This window comes from Haliaeetus leucocephalus, unplaced genomic scaffold, assembly GCF_000737465.1.
Source record: "Haliaeetus leucocephalus isolate CR32 unplaced genomic scaffold, Haliaeetus_leucocephalus-4.0 Scaffold668, whole genome shotgun sequence".
NCBI lineage: Eukaryota > Metazoa > Chordata > Aves > Accipitriformes > Accipitridae > Haliaeetus > Haliaeetus leucocephalus.
This window is the reverse complement of record NW_010973104.1, coordinates 2,807,639-2,821,129: the sequence shown is the minus strand read 5'-3', so window position 1 is coordinate 2,821,129 and position 13,491 is coordinate 2,807,639. Positions and strand designations below refer to the sequence as shown.

General features: G+C 45.6%; 1 protein-coding gene across 4 annotated transcripts in view; it reads right to left on the bottom strand.

Moving 5' to 3' along the window:
• Positions 1-13,413, bottom strand: part of FBXO31 (F-box protein 31) — a 28,912-nt gene extending 15,499 nt beyond the window's left edge. Inside the window, exons 1-3 of one of the 4 annotated variants that reach the window (XM_010579612.1) lie at positions 13,228-13,413; positions 4,523-4,594; positions 2,132-2,218 (exon numbers count right to left, since the gene is read on the bottom strand). In XM_010579612.1, coding sequence (XP_010577914.1) covers positions 2,132-2,186 — 55 coding nt within the window. In that variant the 5' untranslated portion in view covers positions 2,187-2,218; positions 4,523-4,594; positions 13,228-13,413. The remainder of the gene's footprint in view (positions 1-2,131; positions 2,219-4,522; positions 4,595-13,227) is intronic. The other 3 variants (XM_010579613.1, XM_010579608.1, XM_010579610.1) reach the window with 3 other exon arrangements.
• Positions 13,414-13,491: the final 78 nt, after the last annotated feature.

Sequence of the window (13,491 nt, the reverse complement as noted above, 5' to 3'; positions counted from 1 at the left end):
GTCTTTCTCCAAGGTTTTCCTCTGCTATGCACGCTGCCTATTTTTCTCAATCCTGAAGAAGCCTCTTGCCTATCCAAATTTCTGAGCCCACATCCTGCCAAATGAAGCAAAAATACATCCACTGGACACTTCAGTACAACTCCCACCCAGCCTCGATATTACCCATGTTGCCCCAAGCAGCCCTGCAGGCTCTTCAGATGGAAAGGCAGCTTGAATCTGTCTGGGGATGGGCTAGGAAAAGCAGTGAAACCCCAAGCTCCCACCAACCAAAGGATGCCTGGGAAAGGTCTAATGCCTGTGCTTTTCTTTAGGAGTTAGACACAGGACAAGGAAGTGACACCGAGTAAATGCACAGCAATTCAAGCAAGCATCACAGTGCTGGCACACCACAGACACCATAGGTATGAACAAACAAGTTACAAACCCAGAATGGGTTATTAAAACAGGAAGAGAGCAGATGATTTCAGATGTCTCTGTTTTAACTAAATCTTATTTCATGACCTCTGTCCAGCTTGGACAGCACAGGCAGAGAAATGCAAAAACCTAACACGGGAGTTTTCAGTGAAATCTGCAGCCTGTAAAGCAGAGGTAGCTCACTTTGAGTGGAAAAGACCTGATCCACTACAACTCTCTTGGACTCTCAGGATGCAGCAAGGTATCTATAAGCAAAATGAGTTGGAATGTAAGCAGTTACTGCCCCCCAGCTGGTGATAACTGACCTGCTAGTGGAAAGACCTAAGTGTCAGCCAGGCTAGCTTAAACCTTGGGGAAAGCGATCTGAGCTGACCAGGCTAATGCTGCGTGAATATAAATTAGGAAGCAGTCACATGGTAAATCCTGGCAACACGGTCTCAATACAGAGGAGGGGAAAAAGGCAAAAAGGGGCAATTGCATCTTAAACCACATTGACTGTTCCCCTAGTAATACAACACACCCCTAGAGAAAAGGGGCATGAGACATCAGAAGTTTGGGGCTGCAGCTAAAGAATGAACAACTGAGGGAACAGCACAAAATGCCATTTGAGAGCCACCACGAACGGCACGTTTGGAGCAAACACCCAGGTAACAATCTACAAAGGAATCCCTCATCCTGGGGGACAGCTTGGACATGCCTCTCCTTCCCATCGAGCTCCAGAAGAAGGCTGGTGTTGACAGGCAGGACTGTCAAATCTAAAACTTTCTACTGATTCCTGCTGTAGCACTGCTGCTGCTTGTCTGTCATGACTCACATTAAAGACACCATCTTCTCTGCGTGGCCAATGCTCGACTGCTTTTGTTAGCACAGGTAAGTCTGCAGCATCCACTCCACTCATTAGCATGTGTGAAAAAACTACATTCCCAAGCACCAGTGAGTTAGTAACTTGAGTATGCAAAACTCTGCAGACCCAAAGTAGCATTAGAGACAGCTCAACAACCCCTCCAAATCCTAAGCAGTACTGGCTTCCTTAACTGATGTAAACTAATCAGTACTTCCCCCCAACTCCTGCTTAACAGCAAGCGTTAAACTCCAATGTTTTACTGTTCTTCCCTCAACACAACATCAGGAGGAAAGGAACAGTTTACTCAGAGCAGCTATTTCACTGAGGAAAGCAAATCACAATCTCTGAAACACCAGCAGAATGTTTACTAGAGAGGGAGATGGTGGTTAAAAGGATTCACTGGGCAGGGAGGGAATTAGCATGGAAACCCTCAGCATTTTGCACTGGGAAGGGCTGTGGATCTGAATGCAGCTTATCTGGATCACGACAAAGCTTTTTGCCAGTCCAGAGCTTATTTAAACTTGCTTTTGGGAGCCCTCACCAGGGTATCTGAATACTTTGTTCTAAGAGAGGAGCAATCCATGAAGAACAGAGTGAACAGAGACCCTCCTTTTTGTGCCCAGTCAGGACAATTTTCTAACTCAAAGCACTTCAAAATGAGACCAACATATCTCACTGCCTGTCCTACTCACACTGTCACTCTAAAGGGTCAGAATACTCCACTAACGAGCAACAGAAAGAACAGACCAACTGGCATCCTCCATGCTGTCCCAAGGTCCACCCCAAAATAATTTGCTTAAAGCAACGTCACACTCCATGCAGCATCTTGTGTGTGCTTAGTGCAGGAAGCATCAACCAGCAGGAGGTACGTACGGCAGGTGTAAACATCTCTGTACTCCATGTGCTCGTAGTCGGGAAGGATTTTCATAAAACGCCCCGACTTCACTCGTGGGTTTATACCTGAACAGACACAGCAGGGTAAGTACCAAGGAACTCTGCTCCACTGTAACCAGCACTTAACATTACGATGAATCTGGACCAGCCACACAGGAAAGTCAAACTCTCTTTTGACTTTACTTCCAGTTGTGGTGCACCATTTGTTTCCATCAGCCCCAGACTCAGGTATACCCACTTAGCAGGATTACTCACACAGAACTTGGCATGTTCAAGATTCCCACAGACAATATTTACAAATGGCATCCAGTGAATTCAAAGTGGAATCAGGATCCTCCTCAAACTCAGTAGTGCAGCTGTAATGAGCACCACTGTCTCAAGATGACCACTTAGGCCAAGTAACTACACGGACAGTAGCCCAGGCCTTGGATTAGTTATGCTTTCTAGCGCTTAAGCTCAGTTCCTCATTTCCCACATTACTTTTTACAGAACAACAGTGGACAGAAAAGTGCATGTGCATCCTGCCTGTAGCCCCAGATTAACTCTTCTGCAATTAAAGTTTATGGGACAGTAGAGAAAATGGGGTCACACCACCACAAAACTGTTCCACTAAGTGTTTGCAACAGGGCAAACTACTGAATCTGAGCAGGAGAGCTAAGATTGTGCATCCCTGAAAGCCCGAAACTGCTGCCAGGCATTCTGACTTCAGAGCCACCATTGCTAGTTAGGATTGCCAAATGGATAGGGACACAGTCCTTATTCAGAAGTGCAATAAAGTCTATCACAGAGGTGGTTCTCCCACGTCAAGTGCGACTCTTTGCCAATGGATGCTATGGATTCAGAAACTACTTTGGTGCAAAGGAAGACTGGAAACATATGTGTAAGACAGATCCATGGCTGTGAGATACACTACTGGGCTAGAGAGAGACCATTGTTGCAAGCCAGTAAGGCCATTTTTACATATAACTTGTGTATTAAAAAACCCACTAAATATAATTTTAATATATCTGAACCATGGAACTATTGTAGTGAAAAAGACTACAGGTCATGAAGAGATGTTCTGCCATTTAAGACCGGCAATGCAGAATTAAGATCCAATATGGCATGTGCTGCATGGCTGTTACCACACCAGTGTCATACAGAGATACCAGACTGAATGGGAAATATGGGAGGCCTCAAGCGCTAACAAGATTTCTCTGTGGACATCAAGGTGCCAGTTCAGCATCACTCGGCCCTCCCACCCAGGCAAATTAGGCAGTTCCATTCCTAGTGCACAAATAGGTAAAGAGGGACACTAGGTGATGAAATAATTTTCCTGCGGATGCTCAGCAAGTCTATTAAAGATAGGATTAAAACCCTTCTATCTGTTCTTCTTTCCAGTGTTAAGATTAATGCTTGAGGTCATCACTGCTTCAGTGCTCAGCAAATACAGCACATGTAGAAGCTGAGCCAGATTTTGGGTCTGCAAAGCCTACAGAGACCTCTCATGATTGATCTCTCTGCTTTTGTTTCATGAAGCAGGACCTTCTTTGAACAGGTTCAATCTTGTTTTTTATCCTAAGGACCCCAGGTAACTCCCTCACAAAATTTGTGGTGGGGAACCAAGACAACACAGCCTGGCAGTGCTGGTATGGGAGCTCTTGGGGGCTTCATGAGGCTGAGCAACCAGCTCAGCTTCTGACTGCAAAGGGCAAGATTTGGTGACAGGGGAGACAGCCTCACCATGGATCCAAGCCTCCATTCAGTCCTTAGCCAACCCTGGTTTCTCTCATCCGATGTTCCCCCCACCCCTCCCTACTGTAAGACAGAAGATGTGCATCTCTACCTTGCAGAAGGCACAGTGGGTCTAAGGACTTGGGATCCCACTCCCCCAGACATTCCTAACACACACTGACACCTCAGCAGAGGCCCTGCCCTGCCAGGCTCTCTTCCTTCAGGAGCAACCCAGAGGAATGCTTGTCCCTTTACCTACAGTGCTTTCCCACTGTCAGCATATAACAGCATCCTTTCACGGAGATCGAGACTTAGCTACATTAGGGCTATGAAAAAATATCAGTTAATTCCTTAGCAAGATCTGGAAATGGCAAAACAGGAAAGGATAAAAAACCCCCAATACACTTATAATAAAGTTAAATTACATGCTCTTTCCCCACCAAAGGATTGGGGGTCATACACATCCCAATTCTTGGCATCTGCTTAGTACTAAATAAAACCCCAAACATGTCCAACTTCACAGATGAAACCCCTGCCATTAGCAAGTAAGTCTGAATAACTTATGCCATCAAAGTTTAATAAATATTCAACATGTATATGTTTTCAAAATTGGTAATAAGCAAGGACATACCGACCTATATCAGTTTTATCACTTACGTTTGGCATAAACATCTCGACAGGACACTCCTGTGATCTCCAATTTCCGCAAGTTTTCACAGACGCCATATTCTGCAATGACACAGACAATAATGTCAGCTTTGGCACAAAGGTGTTCTACCCAGGATCCTGGTATCTACTGTTTGAGCAAAGATGAGATCCTATTAGGTGCATTCTTTCAAGCTGCCACATTAATCCAAGAATCTTATTTCTGTTTTGAAGAGAAAACTAGATGTAATTCCATTGCAGTTTAGGAATCTAACACATTTTACAAGCAAAGCCTGCAACAAACACACCATAATAAACACAGCAAAGTTGCAGATGCTTACATCTAGACCAGAAAGACATGAAATGTGGAAGACATACTCATTCCAGCTGGGATTGTACGCCCATTTAGATCAAATCATGATTGTATGTAGTAATTACCTACTCCCACTGAGGTATCCAACAGGGAAAACTGCTTATTAGGATCCTAAAGAAAAGGTCACAGACTTTAAAGAATGAAATGGAGACATAAAACAGGCATCAGCATGTACAAATATGGTTACACTTGAAAGCAGATCAGATTGAGATGGGTCTGTTGTACACTCAAATGCCTTTGATTGCTTACAGAACACCCTGAAAACAAAGCAATCCAGAGATCTTAAAGACAGCTTTGAAGCAGAAAATTAGATTCTCTCCTTTCATTTTCAGGAAGCCAATGCCGAACTTCTAAGAAACTTTCAAAAAATAAAAGCAAGTACTAACATCTCAATGCAAGAAATCCTTAGAAGACCAGAAGGAGGAAGTGAGAGGAGGGAGATCCCAAAAAATCATCAGCAACAAAAAACACACTGCTGCAGTGACCCCAATAGATCTCAGTATGGAAAACTACCCTCCTTGACATCAAAGACATCTACAACACAGATCAAACACCAGCTTTCCTTAGCAATACCAAACATCTGCCAGTTATCTGACACAAAAGTGTATCTGTGAAGACCTTCATCAAATCATTAAATATGAAACTTATCCTCAGTCGAGCTTCCTTGAATTAACAATCACTGTGGTTGCCAAATACCACTACCTAATGCTGGTAACCTGCTGCAAATTGAGAATTCGTTTTTCATATACGAGAAAAACAGAAGTTTCCCTGAATGAATTCAACCTCCTCCTGTCTATAAATACACTTGTGGTACATGTACACGATGATAAAGCATACGCAAAGCTTACTGTCAGCCTGCCTACAGGGAATACACATTCTGCATAACATCACTTCGGGTAAGCAGCAAGTTCAGTAAAGGTAAGAGTGGGCAGAAGGTAGAACAAACATATTGCCCTTCGTTAAAAGATGCAAAAGTCAGTGGCAAAGTTCCTGCTGACTTCTGTTGCAAAAGTCAGAGGAAGCTCTAAGTGTTATCAAACACAAGGTGGGATGAGGAAGCACAATTAGCCAGAGAGCATACAGACAAGCTTGCAGGAAAGTACATCCAGCCCAGCACAAACAAGCTATTTGGTGCTGGGCTACAGCCAGCTGATCCGACACAGCCGTTCTGCAGATTTATGAAACCAGAGCTCTGCCAGAGGCTGGAAATTCAGACCCACCCTGCAGGTCACCCTGTGTCTATCCCTCCTGCCAGACTTAGCACGGCTTTCAACCACTGGTCTGCATATGTACACAAGCGGGTACGTGTTTGGTAATTACATCAAAGGGATGGAGGGAACGGTATGTTTCCTCAGCTGATCAGGAAGTTAGAGATCTTTGTAAGATGACAGAAACAGTGTGGTCATAGCCTGCTGTTTGGAAACAGCCAACTCTTCCCATAAAAACACTCACCTGGCCAGAGAATCAGCAAGACGCACACTGTGCAGCAGGCATTGCAGCTAGATTAAATTCAGTGTCACTGAAGATATTTATACTGCATCAGAAAGGGAGGAGACATGCAGAGGATCCTGCCCAAACGGCATTTCTCTGTGTTGCTCTCTAATAGCAGTACTAGCACAGTGACATTCTCTCTTCCTCCAGAAGGTGCTAATTTTTCACAAAGCATTTTCCCTAGTAGATCTGTAAATCAGCTTGAGTGCAGTCTCAATGCAGTGCAGTGCCCAGCAGATCCACTACCAGCAGGTATGTTGAAACAACAGGATGGGGTGGGAAGTGATTCGATGTTAAAAGCTCTATCCCAGTTTCATGCAAGTACCCTTCGTAACCTGCAGTGAAATTTTATGAAAGCCAAACCACTACTAAAGGTACATTTCCTAAGTGGTGTAGTTCAAATCTTTCCTGGAAAGATTCAAAGTTCTCCCAAGTAATAGCAAGTACCTTTAAAAAAAAAAAAAAGACAAAAATTTAGAATTTCAGTATTGCTGCATGCTATTTGACATTAGACATCCAAGGCTTATAAGAAAGTATTATCAAGAAAAAAAAAAAAATCTCATTTTGGTGTGCTTTAACACTCATCTCATTTTATGCTAACTAGTCCTTATCCTGTTTTGTCCAGCAAACAACTACAAAGAGCCGAAATCCCAGAGCGATGGCTTAGCTCTGGCTAAGTGCATCCCTTAAGCTCTTCTGACCCATGAGCTGTTAACACCACGATGGCTGCTTGATGGGAAAAATCAGTCTTTTGGCTCAGAGTGCCTACAAAAACTCCAAATATCACAAGCAAGCAAGCTGGCCATCTCTTTTTAATCCAGAGGACATGAGGGACATAAAATTAACAGTAGAGCTTCAAGATAGTTACAGAAAAAAACCAAAACTGATAAGGTTTTCTTTACAGAGAATAGAAAGACTTTTCCAAGAAAGCTTTGAAGGGCTCAAGCTTCCTGGGAAATTCCACTTTGGTGCAATTAAGTCTATTTTAAGGAAACATATCTCAGTGCAACAGCTCAGCGAGTAAAGTATTTTAAGGAGTTAATAGTCACAGAAATTCACATACAAAATTTATACCGTTAACAAATGGCTACTTAATCCTGCTTCAAAAGCAAGGATAGAAATTGGTTTTAAAGTTCTTACTTGACCAGCTGGAAAGCCTGTTTTATTAGGTTTATAAGGAGCACTCGAAAGATTTACCAAACACACAGTGACACACTGCTGTTTCCATGGTCACATGCACTGGAATTTAAAGGACTTGGAAAGGCAGTCTCCTTTTATTATGAGCTGCACTAACACTTTTGCAAGTGTAATTTACTCCCTGGCCTGCTCTCGCCATAAGCTCTTCTAAGCCTCACGTTCCCTTCTCCTTTCTACAAGAAGCCGCATCAACCACCTCCTTCTGTGGCCTACACTGAAGTTTAAAAAACAAACAAACAAACAGGGCTCTTCCAACCCAGGTAAGGAAGAACCCCTGCACTCGTTATCACAGACCAAATTACTGCTTTCTCTTTCTCAGCGTGGCAATGCTAGTAAGCAGCTGCAAGCACTGCATGTGGACGCATGCAATTCAGAGGAAATGAGGATGTCTGGTAGAGCTTGACACCCTTACCATTGCTAAGTTTCAACTGTGCCCTGAATAATCAACACCTCCCATTACTCCTGAATAAATGCCTCTTTACAGGGCTGTACACAGAACAGAAGGCATAGAAACTTACTGGATTATTTCAGAGACCACAAAAATGGGAGATTCTCAGGCTAGCATCTCTGAAATACCAGGCGGACAAGTTTGGAACTGGCCTCTTGTTTCCAAAGGCTGAACTATCAAATTAAAATACACCAAATACTTTCAAACATTTCTCCCAGGGGAAGGCTTGTAGTTACCACCAAGATATTTTGCAGCCGCAAATACAGAGCTGAGCAAAAGGAGATTTGATCTGCGACAAATGAAAGCATTTGCAGAAACCCTAACGCAAAAGATGAGTAGCTTCAGATCTACAGCTTACAAACAGATCTAAGAAAGACCCTATGAAGGGTGGCTATGGCTAGCGAGCACCTGCCATCAGCTGTGAGAAACAGCCATTGGCTTTTAGACAGCATCTTGACAAAGAATGTGGTCAGAGATGAAGAAAAGCCCACTGTGGGTCACTAAAGAAACACACTATACAATGGTTTAACCTCACATAAAGGGAGATTAGAGCCTTGTGACTTATTAAAACCACCTTCGCATTTACTAGGGTGCAGCACTAGAAGAAATTGTTCCTGTTGTGGGAGCAGCTGTAGATCAAACTCCTGCGTGGATTCTCTGGAGTCCTGTAAGAGCTGAACTCCATGCAACAGTCCCCTCACTGAGTGAGTACATAAACTAATTTCCCACTCTTCTCCACAGACACCTCTTTCTATAAAACTTGCTGAAGGTTAGCATCTTTAACATCTTGGCTGACATTTTTCAGCAGGTACAAAAGGCGTTGGAGGTTGTTTTCACAAACAAAAGCCTTTTCATCCAAGTTCTAGGTTTGGTTATTCTGAATTACTGGTCTGTTTCCAGGTGTTGTGCTGCACTCATGCTGTTTTAAGATGAAAGTGGTTACCATTTAAAATGGACTATCAGGTGTTAATCAAGGTAGGTCAGGCCACCAGCCAGGGTGAAACAAGCTTTAATTCTGCTCCCACTGCAGAGATCAGCAATCTCCTATTTATAGAAAACATGAAAGCAACTGCAATCCTCTTCTTGCCAAAGAAGCAATTCAGAGACATTGTTTACCCTGAACAGTTGCAATGATAAAAGGACAACAGCCCTAACAGGCATGCCAGTGTTACACAACTACTTCTGGTCAATCCCAGCACACTCCCAGTTCACAGTCACCAGCAAAAGCCACTCCACTTTCAGGAAGACAAGCTCTGGATGGTTGCACTGATCACAACACATTCTCAAGACTAATCTACAGCTGAGTGTGGTGGGTTGACCCTGGCTGGATGCCAGGTGCCCACCAAAGCTGCTCTATCACTCCCCACCCCAGCTGGACATGGGAGAGAAAATATAACAAAGGGCTCATGAGTCAAGATAAGGACAGGGAGAGATCACTCAATCAATTACCGTCACGGGGAAAACAGACTCGACTTGGCGAAAATTAATTTATTGCCAATCAACCAGAGTAGGGTAATGAGAAATAAAACCAAATCTCAAAACACCTTCCCTCCACCCCTCCCTTCTTCCCAGGCACAGCTTGACTCCCAGATTCTCTACCTACCCTCCCCCAGCGGCGCAGGGGTACAGGGAATGGGGGTTATGAGCAGTTCATCACACGTTGTCCCTGCCGCTTCATCCTCTTCAGGGGCAGGACTCATCACACTCTTCCCCTGCTCCAGCGTGGGGTCCCTCCCACAGGCGACAGTCCTCCACGAACTTCTCCAACGTGGGTCCTTCGCACGGCTGCAGTACTTCACGAACTGCTCCAGCGTGGTGGGTCCCCTTCACGGGCTGCAGTCCTTCAGGCACAGACTGCTCCAGCGTGGGTCCCCCGCAGGGTCACAAGTCCTGCCAGAAAACCTGCTCCAGCGTGGGCTCCTCTCTTCACAGATCTGCAGGTCCTGCCAGGAGCCTGCTCCAGCGCAGGGTTCCCACTGGGTCACAGTCTCCTTTGAGCACCCACCTGCTCCGGCGGATATCTGCTCCACTGTGGACCTCCATGGGCTGCAGGGGGGACAGCCTGCCTCATCATGGTCTTCACCACAGGCTGCAGGGGAATCTCTGCTCTGGCACCTGGAGCACCTTCTCCCCCTCTTTCTTCACTGACATTGGTGTCTGCAGGGTTGTTTCTCTTACATGTTCTCACTCCTCTCTCTCCAGCTGCTGTTTCTGTGCCCGCTGCAACTTTTTTTCCTTCTTAAATATGTTATCACAGAGGCGCTACCACCATCGCTGATGGGCTCGGCCTTGGCCAGCAGCAGGTCCGTCTTAGAGCCGGCTGGTATTGGCTCTGTCAGACATAGTGGAAGCTTCTAGCAGCTTCTCACAGAAGCAACCTCTGTACCCCCACCCCCCGTCCCACTACCAAAACCTTGCCACACAAACCCAATACACTGAGTTGGCCCACAGCAGTGTGAAAGCAAGATAGCAATGCTCAAGGGATTGAGCGCCCCATCTAACTCAGGCAACGGCCAGGCTTTTTCTTACATTCAGCGTTGCCCCTGTCCAAGATGAAGGTAGAAAATGGCTAAAACAAAGCACTGCAACAATCAGCTTCTCTCAGAGAAAAACCATTATGTTTAATTTTAGGATTGTCTTTCTTGTCTCTTTACTCTTGTACATTCTGAAAACACAAACAGTTTTGCATATACAACTGACACAAAGTTGAAGTTTACCAGTTACTTCCTCAAAGAGCTCAGCTGTGGAACATCACCAGTAGGCTTCAGAGTGAATAAGCCATCAATACAAGAAGTATGCTAGGAGAGGCACACGTGCTCTTACTCCGCTTCCAGGACAGGCAGCTTCACAAGAAGACTCAGGCAGATACAAGCACACACTTAGGAACTGTCCTCAGTTGGGAAGTGGCTTGTTTATAAAAAAGATTACTAAAAGTAATTACATTTTATGTTTGACTATCATACAGTCACCGATGTACAGCTATGCAGAAACACAGTACAGGATACTCTAAATTTTATATGTGTATTTATATACTAATACCTGATGTCCATATATGTCCTCAAGTAGTTGCACTCATCACACAGTTGCACGCTTACATTTGAACACACTCAGCAGCTGAGCATGTGCAACATATCACTGAAATATATGCAGACACATTTAACTGCAAAACAGCTCCACAAAGCAATGACCAATTTTATAGTCATGTGTACAAATACTCACTTACAGTACTACCACAACAGTAATTACTTCACTGCTGTGTAGAGCAATGCAAAGCACTATGAACAGTGCGAGAAGTCCAGATTAGGAACTGCTTGGAGAACATGACTGATTAAAAGATTGCAGTAACAGTTTCATAGATGTAGTAAGTTTTTCAGCCAGGAATTTGACCCTTATCTGCTCAGCACAGCTTGCACACCATGCCTTTGGTACAAGGTCTACTTCAATCACACCAGCAGTCCACCAATAAGTTCTTTGACAGTAGCTGGAATGGATACATTGGGGAAACACAAGAAACTGTGTGTGAAAAGAGAATAAAAATTTGTTCTAGGCACCTCTCACCTTGTAGCTAGCTATGGGCCTTGAGACAAAAGGGCAGTATTATACTTTCCCTTCCTGTCTGGTTTAGTTTAAGCCATACAAAGCCCAATGTTTCTTTAAATTTCAGCTAAGCTTTTGAACACTGCTTTATCTACTGGCAATAAAATCCAAGGAGCAGTCATGAATTTAATAAATATATTTATTTCCCCATCAGGCCTACTTTAGTGGTTCCTTTACAAGACAATCTAGCCTATATTTAAAAGTTATGTATGTTTCTATATAAACATTTTGCCAGGATCATAACCTATCAAAATAATTTACCAGTGAAGTTTTGCAAACCATTCATGAAACACACCAATGTCCATGAGGACTCTATGTCAGTAGAGGAGTATAAGGAAAGAATGAATGCCATTTTATTAGCCTGTCTCCGAAAAACAATGTTAAGTTATTGGGACAATGGGATCATCCCATGCTGAACTAAGAAATAAGAATGCTTTGGTATACGTTTTCCAGGTACAGCCTTTGTACTGTCCAAGGGTTCTTGGAGAGTGCTGATAAGGCATGAAATCATTCCTGCAAGGTTTAATGCATTTGAGCTGATCCCACTGCCTATGGCAGGCAGCCACTCTGACATACCTAAATTCTTCATCCCGATGCCCTCACTGGTATTAAAAACAGAAAACAAACAACAACAACAAAATATACATGACTTCATGTGCTGGCAGCAGATGCACCTGGCAGGATCACACTATTTAGAGAGATGATGAGCACAACAAGACAGCCCTTGGAGGGTGGGACAGCCACTGGATTAACAGACAGGACAGAAAGCCACACTGATGTGAGGAAAAGGACAAGGAGTAAAGAGTAAGAATCACAGCCTAACAGAACAGGGCCACAGCAACACAGAACTGAGACACTACTGAAAAAAAAAAAACAACCAACCCCCAAGCCTTTGCATTAATGCAGCACAGCATCCTTGCAACAGACACTCCCCAGAAAATGCACATGCAAACCAGGAACCCCTCCGAACGTGGCACCGTGCTTCCAGAGACGGGCCAGGAATGGATGACCTTACCCAGGCCTGCTCTCCTCCACCCACTGAGCAGACCCCAGCTTTACCTGCTGTGCCTCCACAGCTCCAGGACCCCCACCTGCACACCCAAGGACTCCTTTCTTCCCCAGTGCAGCCCCATTGTGCAGGGACTGATCGTTCCCTATCCTCACTGCCTGAAATACCCCATCCACATCCAAGGACACCCTACATGGAGGCATCATCTGCCAAGGCGTAGGCCTGGTCCCATCCCCATTTCTCCTTTCCAGCTGCCACCGCGGAGAACAACCCCAGCTTGATGCTCTTTGCTACAGCTGCTCACACGTCACCCCTTTTCCAGAAAGTGCCACCAAGAAGGGACTGTGTCCAAGAGGACGCGAGAGCTGCCCTCTTCTCCACCCTCCAGACACGGATCCCTGCACCCCTCATAGCTCCAAAACCCGCACCCCCTCAGGCCCCAGCTCCTTCCTGCACCCCTTTAGGGGCCCCACTCCACACCTCATCACCTTCCCCACACCCTCCGGGCCCCTGACCTTGCACCCCCGGCCCCATCTCTTCTCTGCATCCTCCAGCCCCCGCCCCCCCGGGGCCATCTCCGCAGGGCGTCCCCGGCCCCCCACCTCGGGGCGGGCGGTACCTTCGCGGCAGCGCCGCCGCCAGATCGTGTCGGTGCGGAGGATGCGGCGGAAGGTGGTGCAGACTCGAGCCAGGCTGGGCAGATCGGTACCGGGCAGAGAGCCGAAAATCTGCACCAAAAGCTCGGGGGGCAGCTCCAGAAGAGACAGCGGGGCCCGTCCAGCCGGGCCGGCCTCAGCGGGATGCGACGCGGGCCTCCCGCCCTCGATGCGCTCCGCCGCCGCCGCCTCCTCCTCGTCGTCGCCGCC